The sequence below is a fragment of the Somniosus microcephalus genome, chromosome 3 (genome assembly GCF_052327205.1).
Source record: "Somniosus microcephalus isolate GS21.2 chromosome 3, FLI_Smic_1.0, whole genome shotgun sequence".
NCBI classification, from domain to species: Eukaryota; Metazoa; Chordata; class Chondrichthyes; order Squaliformes; family Somniosidae; genus Somniosus; species Somniosus microcephalus.
The window spans coordinates 257,435,615-257,463,558 of NC_140989.1; the positions used below are offsets into that span (position 1 = coordinate 257,435,615).

The 27,944-nt window shown below is 45.1% G+C and overlaps 1 protein-coding gene across 1 annotated transcript in view; it reads left to right on the forward strand.

The window, feature by feature from the left end:
* Positions 1-27,944, forward strand: part of cdc73 (cell division cycle 73, Paf1/RNA polymerase II complex component, homolog (S. cerevisiae)) — a 498,975-nt gene that overhangs the window by 106,223 nt on the left and 364,808 nt on the right. The window contains exons 9-11 of the mRNA XM_085982387.1: positions 9,970-9,992; positions 21,016-21,028; positions 23,606-23,621. Coding sequence (XP_085838513.1) covers positions 9,970-9,992; positions 21,016-21,028; positions 23,606-23,621 — 52 coding nt within the window. The remainder of the gene's footprint in view (positions 1-9,969; positions 9,993-21,015; positions 21,029-23,605; positions 23,622-27,944) is intronic.

The window sequence follows — 27,944 nt, forward strand, 5'->3', positions numbered from 1 at the left end:
CGCGCCCTCCTCCCCCCCCCGTCGCGCCCTCCTCCCCCGCCCTCCCCCCCCGTCGCGCCCTCCTCCCCCCCCGTCGCGCCCTCCTCCCCCCCCGTCGCGCCCTCCTCCCCCCCCGTCGCGCCCTCCTCCCCCCCCGTCGCGCCCTCCTCCCCCCCGTCGCGCCCTCCTCCCCCCCGTCGCGCCCTCCTCCCCCCCCGTCGCGCCCTCCTCCCCCCCGTCGCGCCCTCCTCCCCCCCGTCGCGCCCTCCTCCCCCCCCGTCGCGCCCTCCTCCCCCCCCGTCGCGCCCTCCTCCCCCCCCGTCGCGCCCTCCTCCCCCCCCGTCGCGCCCTCCTCCCCCCCGTCGCGCCCTCCTCCCCCCCGTCGCGCCCTCCTCCCCCCCGTCGCGCCCTCCTCCCCCCCCGTCGCGCCCTCCTCCCCCCCCGTCGCGCCCTCCTCCCCCCCCGTCGCGCCCTCCTCCCCCCCCGTCGCGCCCTCCTCCCCCCCGTCGCGCCCTCCTCCCCCCCCGTCGCGCCCTCCTCCCCCCCCGTCGCGCCCTCCTCCCCCCCCGTCGCGCCCTCCTCCCCCCGTCGCGCCCTCCTCCCCCCGTCGCGCCCTCCTCCCCCCGTCGCGCCCTCCTCCCCCCGTCGCGCCCTCCTCCCCCCGTCGCGCCCTCCTCCCCCCGTCGCGCCCTCCTCCCCCCGTCGCGCCCTCCTCCCCCCGTCGCGCCCTCCTCCCCCCCGTCGCGCCCTCCTCCCCCCGTCGCGCCCTCCTCCCCCCGTCGCGCCCTCCTCCCCCCCCGTCGCGCCCTCCTCCCCCCGTCGCGCCCTCCTCCCCCCGTCGCGCCCTCCTCCCCCCCCCGTCGCGCCCTCCTCCCCCCCCCGTCGCGCCCTCCTCCCCCCGTCGCGCCCTCCTCCCCCCCCGTCGCGCCCTCCTCCCCCCCGTCGCGCCCTCCTCCCCCCCCCGTCGCGCCCTCCTCCCCCCCCCGTCGCGCCCTCCTCCCCCCCCGTCGCGCCCTCCTCCCCCCCCGTCGCGCCCTCCTCCCCCCCCCGTCGCGCCCTCCTCCCCCCCCGTCGCGCCCTCCTCCCCCCCCCGTCGCGCCCTCCTCCCCCCCCGTCGCGCCCTCCTCCCCCCCCCCGTCGCGCCCTCCTCCCCCCCCCCGTCGCGCCCTCCTCCCCCCCCCGTCGCGCCCTCCTCTCCCCCCCCCCCCCCGTCGCGCCCTCCTCTCCCCCCCCCGTCGCGCCCTCCTCCCCCCCCCCCGTCGCGCCCTCCTCCCCCCCCCCGTCGCGCCCTCCTCTCCCCCCCCCCCGTCGCGCTCTCCACCCCAGTCGCGCTCTCTCTACCCGCAACAACATGCCCTCAAAAAAGCCTCGGCACCGCCGGGCACTCCAGCTAGTATTAACATATATTAATGACCAAGACTTTGGTATAGAGGGCATCATTTCAAAGTTTGCAGACAACACGAAACTCGGAAATGTAGTAAACCAGGGGTCCGCAGACATTTAGGGATCTGTGAGAAGGTTTCAAGGGGTCCGCTAAATCGAACTCGGAACACCGGACCAAAACACGTCCGATCGGAGCGCCCCAGAAGTGCCGACTGGTGAACTGAAAATCAATCACTGAGGCAAGGTGACTGGTGCACCCACAGATGGCAGCCTTGATCCCGGTGGATTTAACAGGTCCACCTTGATAGGTTTCGAGGACCACCATCTGGCTTCCTGGTGGCTGACCGGGTTAGTCCCGGTCTCATTTGGTGCCCTTTCGCCCTGGCTAGCCCACATGACGCACCCAAGACGGTCGGTCGCTGGCTCGCGGCTTTATCAGTCGGAAAGCGGTCTTCTGCTTTACTGCTGTCACTCCATCTGGCAAAGATGCAGCCACACAGGCTTGGTACTGTCGTCCCCAGCTCAGCAAGCCCTTTCACCTGCCATTGACCTGCTTTTTGGTTAACCATTTCCCATTTTGGACGTGGTCTCTGCAGGTATTATTCTACTTTCAATTAAAGATTTCTCACCATTTACTAATTTTTGCAGCTTTTGATTTACCGTTTCCCTGCTTTTTGTTTTATTCATTCATGGGTTGTGGGCGTCACTGGCAAGGCCGGCATTTATTGCCCATCCCTAATTGCCCTTTAGAAGGTGGTGGTGAGCCATCTTAGTGAACCGCTGCAGTCCGTGTGGTGAAGGTACTCCCACAGTGCTGTTGGGGACGCATTTCCAGGATATTGAACAAGTGCCGATCACAAAGGTTTTCGGCTAACCATTTTCCCTTTCTGACTTAGTCTCTATGTATTTTTTGACTTTTTGGTTGATTATTTCCTACATTTTACTCATTTTTGTCAAAGATACCTCCACATCTTGACAGAATTGTTGCTCAGCACCAGCGACAAGTTTCATATTAAGTAAGTAAAACAACAATAGTAATAAATATACATGTTTAACATAACTAATTTTTATACAGAGAAAGTACTTGTGTTACAGGGCATCCGTGTAATTTTTATAACCTGGGAAGGGGTCATTAGAAGCAAAAAGGTTGAGAACCACTAGTAAACAGTGAGGAGGATAATAACAGACTTCAGGAGGACATGGACAGACTGGTGACATGGGCAGGCACATGGCAGATGAATTTTAACGCACAAGTGTGAAGTGATTCATTTTGGTAAGAAGAATGAGGAGAGGCAATATAAACTAAATGGTACAATTTCAAAGGGGGTGCAGGAACAGAGAGACCTGGGGTGTATGTACACAAGTCTTTGAAGGTGGCAGGACAAGTTGAGAGGCTGTTAAAAAGGCATATGGGATTGTTGGCTTTATTAATAGAGGCATATCGTACAAAAGCTAAACCTTTACAAAACACTGGTTAGGCCCCAACTGAGTATTGTGGCCAATTCTAGGCACCACGGTTTAGGAAGGATGTCGAGGCCTGAGAGGGTGCAGAGGAGATTTCCGAGAATGATACCAGGGATGAGGATCTTCCGTTATATGGAGAGATTAGAGAAACTGGGGTTGTTCTGCTCAGATCAGAGAAGGTTAAGGGGAGATTTGATAGAGGCTTGAACAGTTTTGATAGAGTAAATAAGGAGAAACTGTTTACAGTGGCAGAAGGGTCGGTGGCCACAGGGACACAGATTTAAGGTAGTTGACAAAAGAACCAAAGTCGACATGAGGAAAACATTTTTTTGCGCAGCGAGTTGTTAATGACCTGGAATGCACTGCCAGAAGGACTGTGGAAGCAGATTCAAAAGAGAATTGGATAAATACTTGAAAAGGAAAAATTTGCTGGGTTTTGAGGAAAGAGCAGGGGAGTGGAACTAATTGAGCAGCTCTTTCAAAGAGCTGGCACAGGCATGATGGGCTGATTGGCCTCCTTCTGTGCTGTATCATTCTATGATTCTATATCAGAATGAGTAATTTCCATAGGTAAAATGCATAATAATATAGGAATTTATAATGGAAAAGTGTGACAAAACCATGTCAATAGGTGGAAAGCATGCTCAGGTGAGAATTATTATTGATATAAACAGGTAAATTATTCCAGAGATTTGGGCTAAAGGAGTGTTTTTATATGTTTTAATAATATATAATATATTTTCTTGGTGAATACCTTTTTCTTCAAACTGATGGTCAGAAAGCCTATTCTAACTTGTATTTCACAAAGAAATGTAAAACATGGGTGAGGAAAATATTGCAAAAAAACTAGCTCTCATTTTACTGAGTTTTTTCCAGGAATAAATTAAGTACATGGGAAGATAAATAAACAACCATGATTTCCAAATATTAGCAGCATTTTATTGTTCCACATCACTGTTATGTGAGCTGAAGAAATGCCATCACATGTGTGAACATCAGATTTTTCATCACCTGAGTTTTCTTTCATCTGTGTAACAGAGTAGGCCATCATGCTAATCTGAGATTCTTCGATGAATAAAAACCAGTACACAAATTAACAGTCTGGTTGTTGGAATTGTGTATGCTTTGTAATTTTAATTTTATTCCCATTTCATTTGAGTTCTGTTGAATATTTGTCATTTTTATTGAAATAAATTATTAGCATATAAATATAATTTACACACCCACACATTTATTTTTGTTAGCTGATTGCCGGCGGTTGGCCCGGTTAACAAGGGGGAGCTGATTGCCGGCAGCTTGTTTGGTTACCAGGGGGAGAAGCTCGGTGAGGCGTGTGTTATTTCATGAGCTTGACTACTGACTGGGAACTCTGTGTGAGGCGTGTGTTATTTCCGGAGTGTCTCAGTCAGTCCGTGGGGGGAGCTCTGTGTGAGGCGTGTGTTATTTCCGGAGTGTCTCAGTCAGTCCGTGGGGGGAGCTCTGTGTGAGGCGTGTGTTATTTCCGGAGTGTGTCAGTCAGTCCGTGGGGGAGCTCTGTGTGAGGCGTGTGTTATTTCCGGAGTCCCTCAGTCAATCCACGTTGCTGAGGGTTTGCATTTATTTCCATGCAACAGATCTTGCATTTGTGTCTGTTCCTAAGCGACAGACATAAAGAGGAGGCTGTAACTTGCCCAAAGGAGCCTCACTTCAGCTGAAGTGAGAGATATAATCACATTCAGTGTGTGGTGGGGGAGGGGCTCGATATCTGCTCTGTATAATGAGTGTGTTCACAAGACAAGTAATTAAGGGAGAAAGGAATAGAGGGATAGGGTGAGATGAAGTAGGGTGGGAGGAGGCTCATGTGGAGCATAAACACCAATATGGACCAGTTGGTCCGAATATCCTGTTTGTGCTTTAATTCCTAAGTAATTCCCTGTAAACTCCCTTGAAACAGGCATGGCAACTCCTGGAGAGTTCCAGACAACGTAAGGGACAAAGACCCATCTGGCCTCAGAATAAGTGCAAGCAGTGTGTACTTTAGATGTATAATTTTAAGCATGGAGAACCCATTACAGATGATAGAACTGAGAGGTTATAACTATCAGGAAAGACTGAACCGGCTGGGGCTCTTTTCTCTAGAAAAGAGAAGACTGAGGGGGCGACCTGATAGATGTCGTTAAAATTATGAAGGAGTTTGATAGGGTCGACATAGCGAAGATGTTTCCAATTGTGGGAGAGACTAACTCTAGTGGTCATAAATATAAGATAGTCACTAATAAATCCAATAGGGAATTCAGGAGAAATGACTTCACCCAGAGAGTGCTTAGAATGTGGAACATGCTGCCACAAGAAGTGGTTGAGGTGAATAGCGTAGATGCATTTAAGGGGAAGCTAGATAAGTATATGAGGGAGAAAGGAATAGAAGGATATGCTGATGGGGTTAGATGAGGAGGGGTGGGAGGAGGCTGGTGTGGAGCATTAACACTAGCATAGACCAGTTGGGCTGAATGGCCTGTTTCTATGCTGTACATTCTATGTAATTGCAATACTTTAACCATTGCTTTTCATTTGCTATTTTTTTGTGGGAACCCCTTAATTTTTGGATTTCATTTATCTTTATTTTAAAAATACACTTTAGGAAAAACTTGCACTGCCCTAAATGGAATAATTAGCTGTAAATTACATCCCTTTGTGACAATGTGTTCAGCTATTGAAAAACATACTGTGAATCAGGAATATTTTTATGGCTGTTCAGTTATTAAGATGGGAGCATTGCTTTTATTCCAGAAAGGAAATGACCATGTTGCCTACTGTATGCATTTATTCATTAAGAAATATTGCAGGGTACTGAAAGTAGAGAAATGATTACATGACATGCTTTTGTGACAGATGCAACCATTAGCTCAATGGAGTGAACATTGCCTGGTATTTCTGTGGAAGAGATGCATTACTGAGCTTAGATTTTAGAGATGTATATAGAATTAAAATTGCAAATATGCATTCTTTGTTCTTGATGGAAAACTCTTATCATTCTCTGTAATTCCTAATTCCTTTCCTTTAGTTAATTTTAATTAACAGTTGATATAGTGAGACAGAAAATAAATGACACAGAATGTAGGTCAAAAAGGATAATTAAAGAGAGGGACAATTAACAGGGAAGGCATGTCTGTACCTGTTTAAATACTACAATAAAAGTGATTCCAAGCTCTTCCAGTGTAACTAAACACTTTGAATTTTGATTGGGCACATCTGTAATTTAGCAATCTTTTCTGGTATGGTTTGGCTGCTGTTTTTGAAATTGCTATATTCCATTCTGCTCAATTCCAATCCATACCTTGTTTGTAAACAACTCTGAGCATAGTTTTAACCTATTTTTCTATAATACATATTTGCAGTGTATTATTTGCAAGTTGTACAGATAATGGTAGTGGAGGTTTATACAGTACATTTTTTTATGACGAGGCTGAGGTAGAAAAATGAATGTTGTCTGTTTTTATTATATGAAGCTTTAACAAGGAGGTTGTCAACCCTTAACTTCTCTCTTCCCCCTGACATTGCCAACAAAATTCAGATCTCAATCAAATCTACTGTTTTACTAAATTCTGTACTTTGTATTTAAATGTTATTGGAGCTGTAATTTCTGGTAAGTCGCTGACTGCAGTCAAGGTCAACCATGGTCTACGATGTTCAATGTCCTTTGGAGTCTTTAATGAAGCTAAGATCCTGGGATCATGATGGAGGTTGCTGAGCATTTGAGCAAATTAATATTTTAGCTTCACTTGTCAAGAGGTCCCACCTGTCAAATGTAGGGTTGGATTAAAGCATGATGCTTCTAGACCCTCACACACAATAGTCTGGCCTTTCAAGGACTGCTAGATAAGCAGGTTTGAAAGTTATTTTTGATTATGCCAATGTAGCAGATCTTTCACAAACTGCAACAAATGACACATTCAATTAATTTTAATATGTTTAGCATTGAGGTGCTTCATCTGTAGCAGAAATTTGCACACTTTAAGAGGCTGTTTTCAACTTGACTGTATCCACCCTGAAGTGGAACAGTTTTATAATCTACTTCCATAAAATATGGCAGCAAGAAAAGTTTTTTGTAGGGATTTTGTTTGGACATTTCAGGGTTAGACTATATGGTTGGTTGAGGACAGTGAACAGTAAATGTACTCATATAATTGGTCATTCAATGTTGGAAATGCCTGTATGATGTTCTCCACCGCCCCCCCTCCTGCCCGCCCTTCTGTCTCGGGCTTGAATTAGAAATTTTACTTGTGCATTGAGTCCTGCTGTGGAGAACAAAATGTGTGTGATATATTATGGGAATTTTGAGGTGACAGTGAGGAAAATTTCTCTGAACAGTGTTGCAGCTTCAGCAAGAACTATAAATCCACAATGGGATTGAAGGGGAGAGAAAAACCATCTCTTACAATCATGTAAAGAACAAAGGAGGAAGTTGGCAGGGGGAAGAAAGAATACATGAAAGTAATTTGCATCTTGAGCAAGTACAGCAAATCTAATGTGGAAGGTGGAGCAAAAAATATTAACAACTGGGAATAAAAGCGCTTTTTGGGAGCAGAACAAAATTACTTGCATCTTAAGCAAGTTTTGGTGATAGGTAAACACCATTGCAAATACTGTATCTGAGGTCAGTACCTTTCAGTATGCGTAAGATGTGTAATATTTTTGCCTTATCAGTTGCTTCAGTAAATTTGCAGTATTTTAGCAATAGGTCAATCATTGCATTTAGACTAAAGCACTATCCTTGTAAATATCCAAAACCTCACTGTAGGCCCTGATCTCAGGAGCAAAGCCACAGGAGGGCTTCTAGTAGTGGATATATCTAGAATTTCCACTTTTCTGAAAATCTTTTCTTTGAATTCGCTTGGATTTTTTTTACCAAAATGTATGATGCAAATATTTTCTCATAGCAGCCATTTATGATAAACAGCCATAGCAGCCTGTTTATCAACAAAGCTAATCAAATATTAGGATATAGAATACATTTTATAGAATCAAAAGAAATTTACTGCACAGAAGGAGGCCACTCGACCCATTGTGTCTGTGCCGGCCGAAAAAGTACTATCCTGCCTAATCCCAGTTTCCAGCTCTTGGTCTGTAGCCTTGTGAGTTACGGCACTTCAAATGCATATCCAAGTACTTTTTTAAATGTGCTGAGGATTTCTGCCTCTACTACCCTTTCAGGCAGTGAGTTCCAGACCCCCAGCACCCTCTGGGTGAAAAAGTTCCCCTCTAGTTCCTCCACCCATTACTTTAAATCTATGCCCCCTAGTTATTGACCTCTCTGCTAGAGGAAATAGGTCCTTCCTATCCACTCTATCTAGGCCCCTCATAATTTTATACACCTCAATTAAATCTCCCCTCAGCCTCCTCTGTTCCAAAGAAAACAACCCCAGCCTATCCAATCTTTCCTTATAGCTAAAATTCTCCAGTCCTTGCAACATCCTCGTAAATCTCCTCTGTACTCTCTCTAGTGCAATCGCATTTGACTTGAAACCTAAAGAACTTGTAATGCATTAGATTGGTGAGGAATATTGTTGGCAATTTTTAGCATCTTCAAAAAAGCATTGATGCACTGTAGAGAGTTTGGAGCAGAATGGCGAGGTTACTTCTGGGACCTGAGGGTTGAAAGCTATGAAGAGAGACTTGCAGAGCTGAGTTTTTATTGGAGAAAAAGTTGAAGGAAGGAGTGACTCAATTTTTAAAAATTCTGAAATTGAAGACAGATTATTGACCTGGTTAGGAAATTGGCTGAGCTGTAGGAGACGGGCAGTAGGAATAATGGGCAGGTACTCTAATTAGCTGGCAGGGTGTGACTAGTGGTGTCTCGCAAGGATCTGTGTTGGGGCCTCAACTATTCACTGTATTTATTACCGATTTAGATAATGGGATAGAAAGCCACATATCCAAATTTGCTGATGATACAAAGATAGGCGGCATTGTAAGCCGTGTAGATGAAAGCATAAAATTACAAAGAGAAATTAATATATTAAGCGAATGGGCAAAACTGTGACAAATGGATTTCAATGTAGGCAAATGTGAGGTCATCCACTTCAGTCCTAAAAAGTATAGAACAGAATACTTTCTAAATGGTGAAAAGCTAGAAACAGTGGAGGTCCAAAGAGACTTGGGGGCCCAGGTACATAGATCATTAGAATGTCATGGACAGGTGCAGAAAATAATCACAAAGGCTAATGGAATGCTGGCCTTTATATCTAGAGGACTAGAATACAAGGGGGTAGAAGTTATGCTGCAGCTATACAAAACCCTGGTTAGATCACACCTGGAGTACTGTGAGCAGTTCTGGGCACCTTAGGAAGGATATGTTGGCCTTGGAGGGAGTGCAGTGTAGATTTACTAGAATGATACCCAGACTCCAAGGGTTAAATTACGAGAAGAGATTGCACAAACTGGGAATAAAAACAGAAAATGCTGGGAATATTCAGCAGGAAAGAGAGTTAACATTTCAGATCGATGGCCTTCTGACGAAAGGTCATTGACCTGAAACGTTAACTCTGTTTCTCTCTCCACAGATGCTGCCTGACTTGCTGAGTATTTCTAGCATTTTCTATTTTTATTTCAGATTTTCAGCATCTGCAGCATTTTGCTTTTGTATTACACAAACTAGGATTGTATTCCCTGGAATTTAGAAGGTTAAAGGGTAATTTGATACAAGTTTTCAAGATATTAAGGGGAACTGATGGGGTAGATAGAGATAAACTATTTCTGCTTGTTGGGGAGTCTAGAGCTAGGGAGTATAGTTTAAAAATTAGAGCCAGACCTTTCAGGAGTGAAGTTAGGAAACACTTCTACATGCGAAGTGTGGTAGAAGTTTGAAACTCTTCCTCAAACAGCAATTAATGCTTGGTCAGTTGTTGATTTTAAATCTGAGATTGATAGATTTTTGTTAACCAAAGGTATTAAGGGATATGGGGCAAAAGCAGATATATGGAGTGAGGTCACAGATCAGTCATGATCTCATTGAATGGTGGAACAGGCTTGAGGGGCTAAATAGTCTACTCCTGCTTCTATGAAATTGATGGCATCCTTGGGTGCCTCTTCTGCCAGCCTCTCCATTATAGATGGACATAATAAGCTATTTGTATGTAGAGATGGTATTCCAATTAAAGAATTAAGAAACCTACACTGAGAAATCTAATATTTGAATCTTTCCCTTCTGAAGGATCCAAACAGTTTCCTGTTAAGAAAATGACCTTGCTGATAGAACTCCCAAGGTTGCCATTTTCAATGGTTTGCACTGATTGTTATAAACAGATACAAATTTCTTCTCCTTCAGTATTCGGGTTGAAGGCGAAGAGATTAGACTGCTTAAAGTGATTAAAGAGCCATGAGAGAGAACTGCTGCAGTATGTGCGTGTTTTTTTTATTCACAAGTAGAAATGTGTTCTTTGAAGTTAACATTTAAAGATTTTGAAATTTTGTGTCCTTCATGAAAAAGTACAAATATCTAATAATTTTATTTAGAAAGTTGATGTTCTTGTTGAAGACAGTGGGTTGTCAAACAGTTCGAAAAATCTTTGTGCTCTCGAACTAAGCAGTTTTCAGAAATACTGTGGTTAACTGGTATTTCATTGCCAAAACAAAACCTGTTTCTGTCTAATGGTGTATTCACACTCCAAGTTTGGTGTTGGTATGAAGCTGTTTCAGTTTTGTACTGATACTAACCTTAGAGTGCAAACCAAGTGTCAAGGCTTGAACTGACTCGAGTGTCTGCCATCAGGTCTATTTACAGGAGCTCACATTTTCTTAACTAAAAATTTCCTGACAAATACTGCTTGCCAAATCTTTTGATTTGTATACTGTCTCAAGTTACCTTGTTATGCCTTTTTTAACTGCAACCATGCACTAAACTGATGGTTTCACTGATTTTTTTTCAAGCTTAAGCACCAAACCCCTTTCCTGATCAGTGAGCTTCATAAATGTTCCATTCAACACATACTCTCTTCTTGCTCGCATCTTAATTATTTGACATTTGTCTGTACTGAACTGCATTTCCAGCTGTTGCCCTGGTTTCCCAAAAATCTAAAAATCTTGTAATTGTACTGTTCCTCGTTATTTGCTCTGCCTGCAATTTTAATGTCTTCTGTTAATGTTTTTTTCGATGCCCTCAGCCAAGTCAAGAGGTTGTGACGCTCCCCAGTCATAACTACCTTCTAGCTTTGTGGCTGGTCTTGTTTTTTTATTAGTCTCACTCTTTTTAAAATTACTTAAAAGCATCATTCCACATCAGAAATGAATGCCTAACTATGCAACATCTGTTGCATTTCCCTTGTCTGTCATATCTGCGAAATGCTCCAGCAAGTTTGCATGACCTTCCCTTCCTATGCCCATGTGGATTATCAAGCTCTACTTTTCCAGGTGTTTTCCCTGTGACCAGAGTTTAAGTTGTTTGACTCTGTGACTGTAATGTTTAACTGTCTTTAATCAGATTGGTTTGTTTTAATGAAATAATTTATTTGAATAAAAAGATCTGGTTTGTTATATTGTGACAACTTGCGTGTCAATTTAGATACTCTGGGTTCATATCTCGGTCTAATTTCTAAATTGATGCTTTTATTTGTGAAATCTTGGTTTTTAATTAAATTTATGTCTGGTATTATTTAATTAGTTATGGCAATTTCCTGTTAATTGAACAGTTGCTTGAAATATTGTTTGATTTGATCAGGACAAAAACAATATTGAAAACTCCAGGAGGTAAAGTTCTTGACATCACAGGAATTAAAAATACATCTTTTGAAAGATCCTGAGAATTCATTTGAGCTCTCCTGGTACAGCCCCTAGGCAGTGCTCAGTTATTTTAGGGTCTGGGGGAATGGTGTCTGTTTTAGCTGTGCTTTTTTTAAGGTCAGTTCTCAAGTACTCAATGTGAGAATCCCAGTAGTTGTAGGTGCTTGTAAATTCCAGTGGACAATTTGAAGTCAGTAAGTTGCTTGTAAGTTTGAGGCTCCAGAATAATATATCCTATATTGTTTTGTATATGTAACAAAGTATGATGCCTGGAATTAGACGTGCCAGAAACAATATAATTGCCCCAGCTGGTCACTGAGGTCTGGTCAAACCATTCATGTGCAAGATGTAGATTCATGATGAAGAAAATGAGCTATCATTTATTGTCCTTTTAGTATTTAAAGGTTTTTTTTTAAATTTGTCATTTTGATATTTTCTTAAATAAGGCAGATTGTGGCTTTAAGCTTTAAACATCTGATCTGTATGATGTGTTAAATTCAGTAAGCAGCTTAATGCCAGTGAAGTTATTGTTAGCCCTTGCAATGCAGGGTACAGAAAAATATGCATACTTTGGTTTATGTGGGAAAGTTTGCTTTCTGGGGGAAGGGGAGGTCCACCTAAACATCTGTAGATAAAGGGGAAGCAGTGGATGTAGTATATTTGGATTTTCAAAAGGCATTTGATGAGGTGCCACACGAAAGGTTGTTGCATAAGATAAGGACTCATGGGGTTGGGAGTAATATATTAGCATGAATAGAGAATTGGATAAAGGACAGAAAACAGAGTAGGAATAAACGGGTCATTTTCAGGTTGGCAGGATGTTACTGGTGGGGTGCCAAGAATCAGTGCTGGGGCCTCAGCTATTTACAATCTAATACAAAGCAAGGTGGGAAAGTAAACTGTGAGGAGGACACAGTCTGCAAAGGGATATAGACAGGTTAAGTGAGTGCGCAAGAAGATGGCAGATGGAATATAATGTGGGGAAATGTGAGGTACTTTGGTAGGAAGAATAGAAAAACAATATTTTTTAAATGGTAAGAAACTATTAAATGCTGGCGTTCAGAGGGATTTGGGTGTCCTCATACAGGAAACACAAACTTAACATGCAGGTACAGCAAGCAATTACGAAGGCAAATGCCATGTTGGCCTTTATTGCAAGGGGGTTGGAGTACAAGAGTAAGGAAGTCTTGCTGCAATTGTACAGGGCTTTGGTGAGACCACACCTAGAGTACTGTGTACAGCTTTGGTCTCCGTCCCTAAGGAAGGATATACTTGCCTTAGAGGGAGTGCAACGAAGGTTTACTAGATTCCTGGGATGAGAGGGTTGTCCTATGAGAAGAGACTGAGTAGAATGGGCCTATATTCTCTGGAGGATAGAAGAATGAGAGGTGATATCATTGAAACATATAAGACTCTGAGAGGGCTTAGACAGGGTAGATGCTGAGAGACTGTTTCCCCTGGCTGGAGAGCCTAGAACTCGGGGGCATTGTCTCAGGATAAGGAGTCGGCCATTTAGGACTGAGATGAGGAGAAATTTCTTCACTCAGAGGGTTGTGAATCTTTAGAATTCTCTACCCCAGAGGGCTGTGGATGCTCAGTCGTTGAGTATATTCAAGGCCGAAATCGATAGATTTTGGACTCTAAGGAAATCAAGGGATATGGAGATCGGGCGGGAAAGTGGAGTTGAGGTCAAAGATCAGCCATGATTGCATGGCAGAACAGGCTCGAGGGGCCGTATGGCCTACTCCTGCTTCTATTTCTAATGTTCTGTTAGACCGTTGAAAGAAATGATGCAAGTACAGGAAACTCTTTTTTTTAATCTGGCACCGACGGGACCGGCGTGGTGCCGGTTTATCAAAAAGTCCGGATTACAGCGAGTTATAGTTAAAAGGTACGAGAGCTCTGTACACAGCAACAAATCCAGGCTTCCCTGTTGCTTAGCGACAGGTGCAAGAAGCCCGGCCACAGACCAAGCGTCCCTGTTGCTTGGCAACAAGTGCAGGAACTCCCGATTACACAGCCAAGAATCAAGAAACGGCCACTAATATGAAGAAAAACTTAACTGAACCTACTCCTGAATTTTGCCAGTTAACCGAGATTTCCAGTTGTTTGGGTGCCGGTAAATCGAGAGGTTCCTGTACAACCCAGAAACCGTAACATCCTCACCCATGTTCCCTTTTTTGTTTTTTTTGGATGCAGGCCCCTTTAAGGGGTTGTGTGGCCCATTCAAAATGCCGCGCATGCATGTTTTTTCCTACTTAAAAGCTGGTGAGCCAGCTGCGCAGGAGCTACAGAGCACTGCGCAGCCACGCAGTTTAAAGGGAACACTGATCCCCACTAGATTCCTCATTGTTTTGGAAAATTTCCCGTACAAGTTAAATTGACTGGTCTAGTTTCTGGGTATGGTTTTGTGACTTTTTAAAAATAAAATTATATTGTCTACTTTTCAATTCGCTAGAATTTTTCCAAAATCTAAAACATTTTTTTAAAAAGTTAACGTTTTCTTCATTTTTATCTTTGCTTCCTTTTAAAACCTTTAGATGGTTAATGTTTGGACCTGGTGGTTTGTCCACTTTAAAAGTTAAAACTATTACATGTAATCATAGAATGGTTACAGCACAGCAGGAGGCCATTCGGCCTGTCGAGCCTGTGCCGGCTCTCTGCAAGAGCACTTCAGCTAGTCCCATTCCCCCCCACCCCCCTTCTCCTTTCCCCCATTTCCCCCCCCCCCACCTCCCCCCCCGCCCTCTCCTTTCCCCGTAGCTCTACAATTTTTTTTCCTTCCAGGTACTTATCCAATTCCCTTTTGAAAGCCACAATTGAATCTGCCTCCACCACCCTTACAGGCAGTGAATTCCAGATCCTAACCACTCGCTGCGTAAAAACGTTTTTCCTCATGTTGCCTTTGGTTCTTCTGCCAATCACCTTAAATCTGTGTCCTCTGGTTCTCGACACTTCCACCAATGGGAACAGTTTCTCTCTATCTACTCTGTCTAGACCCCGCATGATTTTGAACACCCCTATCAAATTTCTCAACCTTCTGTGCTCTAAGAAGAACAACCCCAGCTTCTCCAGTCTATCCACGTAACTGATGTCCCTCATCCCTGGAACCATTCTTGTAAATCTTTTCTGCACCCTCTCTAAGGCCTTCACATCCTTCCTAAAGTGCAGTGCTCAGGCCGAACCAGTGTTTTGTAAAGGTTCATCATAACTTCCTTGCTTTTGTACTCCATGCCTCTCTTTATGAAGCCCAGGATCTCGTTTGCTTTTTTAACCACTTTCTCAACCTGCCCTGCCACCTTTAACAATTTGTGCACATATACCCTCGGGTCTTGCTGTCCATGCACCCCCTTTAGAATTGTACCCTTTGGTTGATATTGCCTTTCCTCGTTCTTCCTACCAAAATGTATCATTTCGCACTTTTCTGCGTTAAATTTCATCTGTCACGTGTCTGCCCATTCCACCAGCCTGTCTGTCGTCTTGAAGTCTATCACTATCCTTCTCGCTGTTCACTATACTTCCAAGTTTAGTGTCATCTGCAGATTTTGAAATTGTGCCCTGTACACCCACATCCAAGTCATTAATATATATCAAGAAAAGCAGTGGTCCTAGAACTGACCCCTGGGGAACACCACTGTATACCTTCCTCTAGTCCGAAAAACAACCGTTCACCGCGACTCTCTTTCCTGTCACTTAGCCAATTTCGTACCCATGCTGCCACTGTCCCTTTTATTCCGCAGGTTTCAACTTTGCTGGCAAGCCTATTATGTGGCACTTTGTCGAACACCTTTTGCAAATCCATGTACACCATGTCAACCGCATTGCCCTCATCAACCCTCTCTGTTCCCTTATCAAAAAACTCAATCAAGTTAGTTAAACACGATTTGCCTTTAACAAATCCATGCTGGCTTTCCTTAATTAATCCATACTTGTCCACTCTCTTCCTCTGTGAAGAGAGATGCAAAATAACTGGTTCCCGACTCAATCTGCATTACATTTGTGGTAACCCATAATCTGTATGTGTTAAGTGTATTATATCTATTTATTCATGTTTGTCTTGATTTCAGTTTTTGAAAAAAGTCAATGAAGGAAATTTATAATGCCTGCAGTACAGCTTGTATCTATTTCCAATCAGGCTTGAGAGAACAGGTCATAAATTGTGATGTGAAAAGCAGAGTTGTGATCCTGAGTTTTTAATGTTATGAATATTCCCATTATACAGCGTGTGCAGTGTTAAGTAATTGGGAACCCTACCAATGGCTAGTATTGAACATTGGAATGGAGCTGGGTATGTGTTGCCTATTGCGTTGTTACAGTACTGAGAAGGTCATGCATTCAGCATGTGATCTGTTCATTGGCACTTCAATTCAAAATCCTATTTTAAACCATGTCCATTAGTGGGCTGAGTGCGGACTTGTAAGATCAGCTGGTTACTGTATTGGCTGCCAATTTCCACTTTAAAACAGCCTCATGATTTGAAATTAAAATTCGACTGAGCAGAGAAACCAACTGGGGAAGACACTGGAAATGTTGCTTCGCAAGGAAGAAAAAGCTATTGGCGCTTAAGGCCTCTGCGTTCTACCATAATGGGAATCTACCATGATTAATGTTCTGACAGTTTTGTAGGTTTTCATTATTGGCAAAAAAGATCTTCTCCTTTTTCCTCTTGCCCAGGTGGTTCAGAATATTATCCTAGAATCACTTTTTTAAAATCCTGACTGCAATTGTAGACTGATTGCCCTTATCTACCAAAAACGCATTTCTTTCTCCCAAAATTACATCCTCCTTCACCCGTGTTGGCATTCCTTTTGCTTTGTTCCAGCCATCCCCTTTGTAAACTATACCCTTGCATTTCAGTTATTCAATCAACACCTCTGTTATTTCAGTTACATTACACCTCTCCCTCAATGTGTATGCTTCTAATTCCATTATTTATGGTGTATGCTGCTAGTATCTGTATTAAAAATATATTTACTTTTGATTCTCTTTTATTTTACATTTTTCTTTGGTCAATCAGTCTCACGTCTTCCTATCGCTTTTACCTGCAACATGTTCTCTTGGGGTCTAAGCAGCTCCCCGATCCGCTAAATTAAAAAAAAATGTTCAGATAATTGATCCCACTTGTTGTGTCCGTGTATAATGAGATAAGACACAGACTGCAGGAGAACGGTACAACAGGTGTTTACTCAACGTGGCTCACACGAGAATGGTCTGTACAGATTACTACTCAGTGCTCTATACAGGTGTGGTCACTGCCGGTACTGCAGTATACATGAGCTGTAAAAGATAGTTCCCCCCTTAAAGGTATATACATTACAATTCCTCCCCTTTTAGATTAACAGTACCATAACACTCATGTAACAATTAAATATCAAACTAATTACAATTAACACTTTTAACATGCAACATTAGCTGAAAATAGTCTATTTATATATTCAGTCTTTGGGGAGGCTTCCTGATCCTTTCTGGATAGCGCCTTTCCCGAGTGTCTTGCTCTTGGTGCGGAGGCGATTCTGGCCCCCTGTCGTCGGTTGGTTCATCAGCTTCCGATGCTACTGTTTCTGGGGTAGATGCGACCTGTACGTCGGGTTCATCACCAGGTACGTATGGGCGAGGCATGGGGTTGACTTGTTCCTTTGACTCTAGGATCTGGTCAGCAAGGCGTCTCACGATGCTGTCCCCAACGTCCACTGTGTACATTAGTGGGCCCTGCCGTGTGCATATCGTTCCTGGCTGCCATTTTTCTGTTCGGTAGTCGCGGGCCAAGACTGGTTGTCCTGTACTGAAGCTCCTTGTTGGCTTCTCATGGATGTGCTGGAATTGCTTACTCTCAACATCTCTTCGTACGTTTGGTCTGAGCAAATCCAGGCGAGATCTTAACCTTCGGTTAAAGAACATCATGGCTGGGGCCTGGTTGGTGACCATGTGTCGCATTCCGGTAGGCGAACAGGAAATTGTCCACCTTGTGCTGCAGCGGAATGTTGTCATTGTACATAGCCTTTATTGCCTTCTTAAAGGTTTGTACGAACCTCTCAGCCAATCCATTTGTGGCTGGATGATACGTGGCGGATGTGTAATGCCTTACCCCATTCTTTTTCAAGAACCTCCGGAACTCTTCGGACACAAAGTGTGGTCCGTTGTCGGAGCAAATCTGTTCTGGCAAGCCATTCCTGGCAAAAATGGTCCGTAGGACTGCAATAGTTTTCTCCGTGGTGGTGGAGGACATTTTGATCACCTCGGGCCATTTCGAGTGCGCATCCACGGCTATTAAAAACATTGAGTCCATGAATGGACCAGCAAAATCAATATGCACCCGTTGCCATGGAGATGAGGGCCACTCCCATGGGTGTAGAGGGGCCTGTGGTGGTGCATTTTGGACTTTCTGGCATCCTGAGCAGCTCTTGGTCAGGTCCTCGATTTGTTTATCGATTCCCGGCCACCACACATAAGCCCTGGCTAGGCTTTTCAGTTTTACCCCTCCCAGATGACCCTCATGAAGCTCATTGAGCACTCTATCCCTTAACTTGGGTGGAACTACCACTCGGGATCCACACATCAAGGTCCCCCAGCACACTGACAGCTGTTCTCTCCTTGTCGAGAATGCTGGCAACAGTGAGTCGCCATGTGCTGGCCATCCCTTCACCGTCAAATCATACACCCGAGACAGCGTTGGGTCATTTCGGGTTTCCTTTTTGATACAAGCGTTAGTTACTGGTAGGTATTCAACTATAGTCGAATGGAATATTTCGACAGGATCCACTGCTGGTGCTTCCTCCGCAGTAGGCAGTGGCAGGCGTGATAGCCCATCAGCATTTCCATGCTGTTTCGTGCCCTTATATTCAATCTCATAGTGGTGTGCCCCTAGAAAAAGTGACCATCTTTGTAGTCGTTGCGCAGTCATCACCGGAACGCCCTTCTTTGGATTAAAAATGGAGACAAGAGGCTGGTGATCAGTCAGCAAGGTGAATTTCTGCCCGTGCAGATAGTGATTGAACTTTTTCACTCCCCACACTAGGCTGAGGGCCTCCCTGTCAATCTGGGCGCAGTTACGCTCGGCTGAGGTTAGTGATCGTGACGCAAAGGCTATTGGCCTCTCTGAGCCGTCTGAGAATTTGTGCGACAGCACCGCTCCAATGCCGTAGGGTGACGTATCACATGCCAACCGAATTGGTAATGCTGGGCTGTAATGGGCCAATACCTCTTTCGATGTGATTAGTGTTTTGCTCTTCTGGAAAGCTCGTCTACATTCGTCACTCCACTTCCATGGCACCCCAGTTTGCAGTAGGGTGTTCAGTGGGTGTAGTATTGTACACCAATTTGGCAAGAACTTATGGTAGTAGTCTACCAGCCCGAGGAACAACCTCAGTTGTGACACATTTTCCGGTGCTGGAGCCTTGACTACTGCCTCAATCTTCTCTGGGGACCTATGTAACCCCTCTTTATCGATAACGTGGCCACAATACGAGATCTCTTTTCTAAAAAACTCGCATTTGGGGCGGTTAGCTCGGAGCCCATATTCCTGCAATCTAGTGAGCACCTGCTCCAGGTTGGCAAGGTGATCACTGTCATTTTTGCCCGTGACCAGGATGTCGTCCAAATAACACTGGGTCCCTGGGATCCCTTGCAGGACTTGTTCCATTGCCCTCTGCCAAATAGCCGGAGCTGATGCTACCCCGAATACCGGTTGTATTGGTAGAGACCTTTATGGGTGTTGATTGTGAGGTATTTTTTTGATGCTGCTTCTACCTCCATTTGCAGAGACGCCTGGGCCAGATCAATCTTAGTGAAGCGTTTCCCTCCAGATAGCGAGGCGAATATATCTTCAATCCGCGGAAGTGGATATTGTACGGTGTGAAGGACCGGGTTCACTGTTACCTTAAAGTCCCCACAGATGCGAACCTTCCTTGGTTCCCCAGGCGTGCTGCTCAACGACTTTTTCATCACAGGGATGATGGGTGTAGCCCACTCGCTCCAGTCTACCTTGGACAGTACACCTGAACGTTCCAGACTCTCCAGGTCTGCTTCGACGGCTGGGCGGATCGCATAAGGTACCGGTCTGGCCTTAAAAAATTTTGGGCTTGCGTTTTCTTCAATTTTAATCGTCGCTGTCATGCCTTTTAGTGTTCCGAGTCCTTGCTGGAACAGTTCTTTCGCGTCAGTTAGGATCTTTGACAGTCGCCCAGGTGTGACGTCGTCATCCTTTTTGTCAGCCACAGTCAGTGCCTGTATGGAATGCCAATCCAGTTGTATTTTCCGGATCCATTCACGTCCCAGTAATGGTGGTCCTCCATCTTGCAATACATACAGGTCTAGTATTGGTGTTTCCTTACCGTTGTATATAATGGTCACCCTTATTTTTCCTTTGGGGTAGACTTTTTGCTCTGTGTACGTCTTCAAAATCATTTTTGTGTCTCTCAAGGGTATGTGTGAGAATAGCCGCTCGTAGTCCCGTCGGTTTAAGACTGTTGGGGCTGATCCTGTGTCCGATTCCATCTTTACCTGGACTCCTGCTATCTTGAGAGTGACCCAAATGGTTCAGTGATCCTCCACTGTGATCACATTATGTAGTTTCAGACAACTCAGTTCCCTGCTTTCGGAGTCGTTATCACTCTTTTGTTCGTCTGAACTATTCTCCGTCATCTTATGTACCTCCTTGTACTTTTCCTTGGTAGGTTTCTTATTGCTGGTTTTCTTTCCCGACCTGCAGACTCGTGCTATGTGCCCTACTTTTCCACACTGTCTGCACACTTTGTCTTTGAACCAGCAATCATTCTGGTCGTGTGTTGTTCTGCCGCAACGATAGCACTTCTCTGTTCTATATGACATTTTGTTTGTGCCATATTCTTGCGGTCTCTGTTGTATCTCTGCAGCGCCCCGTGCTGCTGCTTCATATGATACCGCAATGCTGAAAGCCTTTTTCAGCGTAAGGTCCTCTTCCGATAAAAGCCGTTTCTGGGTTCCTTCACTTTGAAGCCCACACACAAACTTGTCCCTTAAGGTATCTGCCAGTCCCGCTCCAAACTGGCAGTGTTTCGATAGTTTGCGCAGTTCTGTTAAATAATCAGCATTGCTTTCATCCTTATGCTGGTTCTGTTTGTGAAACTTGAATCTTTCTGCTATCAGCAGCGGTGTGGGGTTTAAATGTTCCTGTAGTATCGTTACTATGTCTTCAAAACTCTTTTCCATTGGCTTCGTTGGGGTTACTAGATTTCGTAATAAACCATACGTCTTTGCACCCATTAAATTTAACAATACCGACGCTTTCTTGTCATCTGACACCTCATTTGCCTTGCAGTATACCTCTATTCGTTCGACATATGTAGTCCAATCTTCGACTTCATTGTCAAATGCGGTGATACTGTCACTCTTCGGCATTTTCGGTGTGGTTTAAAATGGCGTCTCCCGCGCTTTCCTTCCTCCCCCGCTGCTGCCAACGCCGCTCCCGGCGGTTCTCGTGGCAATGGCGGCACCCTGTAGGTTTTGCGCGCTTCTCCTGTGCTGCTGCCAACGCCACTCTTGGCGGTCCTCGTGACAATGGCGGCGCCTCGCGGGTTTCTGCGCGTCTCTCCCTCTCTCCGACGCTGCTCGGCCCCTGAACACCGGCTGCACCCTGTGCGCACTGCCCTCTCTCCCCCGTCGACGCTACTCGGCCCTTTGCTGTGCCGCTCGGTCGGGCTCTAGCCCGCCGCTGTCCGGGAATGGTCTGCGCACTACCTGTTGCCAGCCCGTTTCGCTGGACCACCTCAACTGGAAAGCCAAGCCTGGCTCTCGACAGCCTCCCCCGCAATTCTCGAGTCTCTGCTGGATGACTGCGCGGTTGCCCGTGGTCGACGCCCGAGTCTCTGGCCTTGACCTCCAATCCACTGATCTCCAGGAACGAATTCCCGGGAGGTGATGCAGAGTTGCAGGTAGGTTCGAACTTGCCTTGTCGCCAATGTTGTGTCCGTGTATAATAAGACACAGACTGCAGGAGAACGGTACAACAGGTGTTTACTCAACGTGGCTCACACTAGAACTGGTCTGTACAGATTACTACTCAGTGCTATATACAGGTGTGGTCACTGCCGGTACTGCAGTATACATGAGCTGTAAAAGATAGTTCCCCCCTTAAAGGTATATACATTACACCACTCAGGTAAGATGCAGCCCATCTCTCCTGCACTAGTCTGCTTTCCCCCAGAAGCAGTCGTAGTTATCTAAAAATCGAACTCCTTTTGACTGCCACAATCTAACAAACTACTTGTTAATCCCCATGATCTTATTTATGACTTTATCACCTCTCCCAAAGACTAGTAAAATCCCATAAAATAGAATCATAGAAATTTACAGCACAGAGGGAAGCCATTCGGCCCATCGTGTCTGCTGGCCTAAAAAGAGCTATCCAGCCTAATCCCACTTTCCAGCTCTTGGTCCGTAGGTTTGTAGGTTGCAGCACTTCAAATGCATTTTCAAGTACTTTTTAAATGTGATCAGGGTTTCTGCCTCTACCACCCTTTCAGGCAGTGAGTTCCAGACCCCCATCACCCTCTGGGTGAAAATAGTTTTCCTTAACTCCTCTCTGATCCTTCTACCAATTACTTTAAATCTATGCTCCCTGGTTATTGACCTCTGTGCTAGGTGAAATAGGTCCTTCCTAGCCACTCTATGTAGGCCCCATATAATTTTATACACCTCAATCAAGTCTCCCCTCAGCCACCTCTGCGCCAAAGAAAACAAACAGAGCCTATCCAATAAAATTGTCCATCCCTGACAACATGCTTGTAAATCTCCTCTGCAACCTCTCTAGTGCGATACATCCTTCCTTTAATGTGGTGACCAGAACTGTACGCAGTAATCTAAGCTGTGGCCTAACTTGTGTTTTAGACTGTCCATGCATAACCTCCCTGCTCTTATATTCTATGCCTTGGCTAATAAAGGAAAGTATCCTGTATGCCTTCTTGGCCACCTTATGTACATGTCCTGCTACTTTCAGGGATTTGTGGACATGCACTCCAAGGTCCCTCTGTTCCTCTACACTTCTCAGTATCCTACCATTTATTGTGTATTCACTTGCCTTGTTAGCCCTCCCCAAATGCATTACCTCACACTTCTCCGGATTGAATTCCATTTGCCACTTTTCTGCCCACCTGACCAGTCCATTGATACCTTCCTGCAGTCTGTGACTTTCTTCTTCAGTATCAACCACATGGCCAATTTTTGTATCATCATCGTCAAAATACATTTAAATCTCTCAAGATTTCCAGTTAAGATCTCTTTCCTTCCTTCTTTCTCTTTCTTCACTCTTGTTCACGTTCTCTTTCTTCATTCTTATTTGTGCTTTGTTCACCTCTCTAGCTTGTGCTATGTTCAGATGTGGTGCCAGAGGACTGGAGAATTGCAAATGTTACAGCCCTGTTCAAAAAAAGGGGAAGAGGGATAAACCTGGCAACAACAGGCCAGTTTCCCTTCTTCTTAGGCAGTCCCTCGGAACCAAGGATGACTTGCTTCCACATTAAAAATGAGTTCTCAGGTGACTGATGAGTCCAATGCGGGACCTACAGTCTCTGTCACAGGTGGGGCAGACCGTGGTTGAAGGGACGGGTGGGTGGGGTGCTTGGGTTGACGTGCGCTCCTTGCGCTTGGCTTCCGCTTGCTTTCGGCAAAGAGACTCGAGGTGTTCGGCGCCTTCCCAGATGCTTCTCCTCCACATTGTGCGGTCTTGGGCCAGGGATTCCCAGGTGTCGATGGGGATGTTACACTTTTTCAAGGAGGCTTTGAGGGTGTCCTTGAAGCGTTTCCTCTGCACACCTGGGGCTCTCTTGCCGTGCTGGAGCTCCGAATAGAGCACTTGTTTTGGGAGTCTCATATCGGGCATGCTGACAATGTGACCCGTCCATCGGAGCTGATTGAGCGTGGTCAAAGTTTGGATGCTGGGGATGTTGGCCTGAGCAAGAACACTGCCAATGGATTTGCAGGATCTTGCGGAGGCAGCGTTGGTGGTACCTCTCCAGTGAGGTGCCTGCTGTACATGGTCCATGTCTCTGAGGCATACAGCAGGGCGGGTATCACTGCTGCTCTGTAGACCATGAGCTTAGTGCCGGGTTTGAGGTCCTGGTCTTCAAACACTCTCTTCCTCAGGCGACCGAAGGCTGCACTGGCACACTGAAGGCGGTGTTGGATTTTAATGTGGGAAAATGTGAGGTTATCCACTTTGGTAGGGAAAAAAAAAAGCAAATTATTATTTAAATGAGGAGAGATTACAAAATGCTGAGGTACAGAGGATCTGGGGGTCCTTGTACATGAATCACAAAAAGTTAGCATGCAGGTACAGCAAGTAATTAGGAAGGCAAATGGAATGTTGGCCTTTATTGCAAAGGGAATGGAGTATAAAAGTAGGGAAGTCCTATTACAACTGTACAGGGCGTTGGCAAGACCACACCTGGAGTACTGTGTACAGTTTTGGTCTCCTTATTTAAGGAAGGATATACTTGCATTGGAGGCAGTTCAGAGAAGGTTTACGAGGTTGATTCCGGAGATGAAGGGGTTGTCTTATGAAGAAAGGTTGAGCAGGTTGGACCTATACTCATTGGAGTTTAGAAGAATGAGAGGGGATCTTATTGAAACATATAAGATTCTGAAGAGGCTTGACAGGGTAGATACAGAGAGGATGTTTTCCCTCGTGGGGGAATCTAGAACTAGGGGGCATAATTTCAGAACTAGGGGGCACCCATTTAAATCGGAAATGAGGAGGAATTTCTTCTCTCAGAAGGTCGTGAATCTTTGGAATTCTCTCCCCCAGAGAGCTGTGGAGGTGGAGTCACTGAACATATTTAAGGCGGAGATAGACATATATTTGAGCTACAGTGGAGTCCAGGGTTATGGGGCGTTGAGGCCAAGATCAGATCAGCCATGATCTAATTGAATGGTGGGGCAGGCCTGAGGGGCCGAATTACCTACTCCTGCTCCTATTTCTTATGTTCTTATGTACACAAGTCTTTGAAGGTGGCAGGACAAGTTGAGAGGCTGTTGAAAAGGCATATGGATCCTTGGCTTTATAAATAGAGGAATGGAGTACAAAAGCAAGGAAGTTATGCTAAATCTTTCTAAAACACTGGTTAGGCCCCAACTGAGTATTATGCCTAACTCTGGGCACCACACTTTAGGAAGGATGTTAAGGCCTTAGAGAGAGTGCAGAGGAGATTTACCAGAATGGTAGCAGGGATGAAAGACTTCAGTTACGTTGAGAGACTAGAGAATCTGGGGTTGTTCTTCATAGAGCAGAGAAGGATAAGGGAAGCCTTGATACCGCTCCATGTTCATAAATCATGAAGGGTTTTGATAGGGTAAATAAGGAGAAACTGTTTGCACTGGCAGAAGGGTCAGTAACTAGTGGACACAGATTTAAGGTAATTGGCAAAAGAACCAGAGGCAACAGGAGGAAACACTTTTTTATGCAGTGTGTTGTGATCTGGAATGCACTATCTGAAAGGGTGGTGGAAGCAGATTCAATAGTAACATTCGAAAGGCAATTGGTTAAATACTTGAAGGGGAAATATTTACAGGGCTATGGCGAAAGATCAGGGGAGCTCTTTCAAAGCGACGATAGGCCGAATGGCCTCCTTCTAAGCTGTATCATTCTATGAATGGAAATTTAGTTTTTTCCCCCTCCCGAACCAAGGAGTGGGTAGCACTTCTATTGCCAAGCTGACTGTTAGGGTAAGTGGGGTGTTAGGTGCTCTTTTCAAACTTTAACTCTGGGTTGTAGTTAATAAGGCCTTTCTGGTGCAGAGTGACTGTTGGTAAACCATTTAACTGATGTAACTAGAGGGATTGATTTAATTTAAATCCAATTAATTAAAGGGGATACTAGCATCTAAAATCGGGCAGAGGGTGTCCATAACTAACAATAAAAAATTTAATTAATTGCATAGAATGGAGCAGGTGATGTGTTACTGTTGCGAGATGTGGGAGCCGGTGGACCCCATTGAGGCTCACGGTGATTACATCTGTGGCAAGTGTCTGCTGCTACAGGAACTCCAGCTCCGTGTTGATGAGCTGGAGTCTGAGCTTCAGACACTGCGACACATCAGGGAGGGGGAGAAGTACCTGGACTCTGTGTATCAGGAGGTGGTCACACCTATGAAGTTAATTAATTCAGATGTAGCCCATGGTCAGGGACAGGACAGTGTGACTACGAGTGAGGCAGGTACGGGGATCCAGGAGGTAGAGCTGGAGGAGCCGCAGCCCTTGCTCTTGACCAACAGGTTCGAGGTTCTTACTCCCTGTGGGGACAGGAGCAGGGACTGCAGGGAGGATGAGCAACCTGGCCACAGCACCGTGGAACGGGGGGCCATTCAAGAGGGGGGGAGTAAATAGAAATGTTGTAGTGGTAGGGGATAGTATTATTAGGGGGATAGATAGAGTTCTCTGCAGCCGAGAGCGAGAGTCCCGAAGGCTGTGTTGCCTACCCGGTGCCAGGGTTAAGGACATCTCCTCTGGGCTGGAAAGAAACTTGCAGTGGGAGGGGGTGGATCCAGTTGTCATGGTCCATGTTGGTACAAACGACGTAGATAGGACTAGGAAGCCGGTTCTGTTAAAGGAGTATGAGCAGCTAGGGGTCAAATTAAAAAACAGAACCTCAAGGGTGGATTATTACCTGAGCCACGAGCGAATTTGGCTAGGACAAATAAAATTAGAGAGTTAAATGCGTGGCTCAAAGACTGGTGTGGGAGAAATGGGTTTTGCTTCCTGGGACACTGGCACCAGTACTGGGGCAGGAGGGAGCTGTTCCGTTGGGACGGGCTTCACTTGGCCAGTGCTGGGACTAGAGTCCTGGCAGATCATATAGCTAGGGCTGTAGAGAGGGCTTTAAACTAACTAGTGGGGTGGAGGTTCCTAGAGAGCAAATAATAAAAATGACAACAGAGAAGGTCATAGACTTAGGTAGCAGTGGGGAAATTAAAAACCAGAGCGTGTCAGGAAGGGGCAGAAGGTATGGAGTAAAAGGTAAAGTAATAAAAAGGGTAAAAGCAGGAACTAAGTGTCACAAAACATATTTGAAAGTTCTCTATCTGAATGCACGTAGCATTCGTAACAAAATAGACGAGTTAATGGCACAAATAACTACATATGGGTATGATCTTTAGCCATTACAGAAACATGGCTGCAGGGTGACAATGCCTGGGAATTAAACATACCAGGTTATTTAACGATCAGGAAGGACAGGCAGGAAGGAAGGGGAGGTGGGGTGGCTATGTTAATAAAGGAAGGAATCACTGTAATACAGAGACATGATATTGGGTCAAAAGATCAGGATAATGAAACAGTTTGGGTGGAGGTAAGGAATAATAAGGGGGAAAAAAACACTAGTGGGCGTAGTCTATAGGCCTCCGAACAGTTGCAACTCTGTTGGACGGAGTATCAATCAGGAAATAGTTGAGGCTTGTAATAAGGGAGCATCTATAATTATGGGGGATTTTAACTATCATATTAATTGGACAAATCAAATTGGGCAGGGCAGCCTTGAGGATGAGTTCATTGAGTGTATTAGGGATGGGTTTCTTGAGCAGTATGTAACTGAACCGACCAGGGGGCAAGCAACCTTAGATCTGGTCCTGTGTAACGAGACAGGATTAATTAAAAATGTCCTAGTAAAGGATCCCCTTGGAATGAGTGACCATAACATGGTTGAATTCCATATTCAATTAGAGGGTGAGAAGGTTGGATCTCAAACAAGCGTGCTAAGCTTGAATAAAGGAGACTATGAAGGTATGAGAGCGGAATTGAGTAGAGTGGATTGGGAAAATAGATTAAAGGGTAAGACGATACATTATCAGTGGTGTACATTTAAGGAGTTATTTTACAACTTCCAAAAAATATATATTCCACTGAGAAGAAAAGGGTGTAAAAGAAAAGACAGCCATCTGTGGCTAAGTAAAGAAATTAAGGATAGTATTCGACTGAAAACAAGGGCATATAAGGTAGCCAAATCTAGTGGGAGGATAGAGGATTGGGAAAACTGGAAAAGACAGCAAAAAATAACAAAAAGATTGATTAAGAAAGGGAAGATAGATTATGAAAATAAATTAGCAAAAAATATAAAAACAGATAGTAAGAGTTTTTATAGTTATATAAAACGAAAAAGGGTGGCTAAAGTAAATGTTGGTCCCTTAGAGGATGAGACCGGGAAATTAATGGTGGGAAATATGGAGATGGAAAAAACACTGAATATTTTACATCAGTCTTTACAGTAGAAGACACTAAGAATATCCCAACACTGGACAAACACGGGGCTAAAGGGGGGGAGGAGCTAAACACGATCAAAATCACTAAGGAAGTGGTACTCGGTAAAATAATGGGACTCAAGGCGGATAAATCACCTGGAC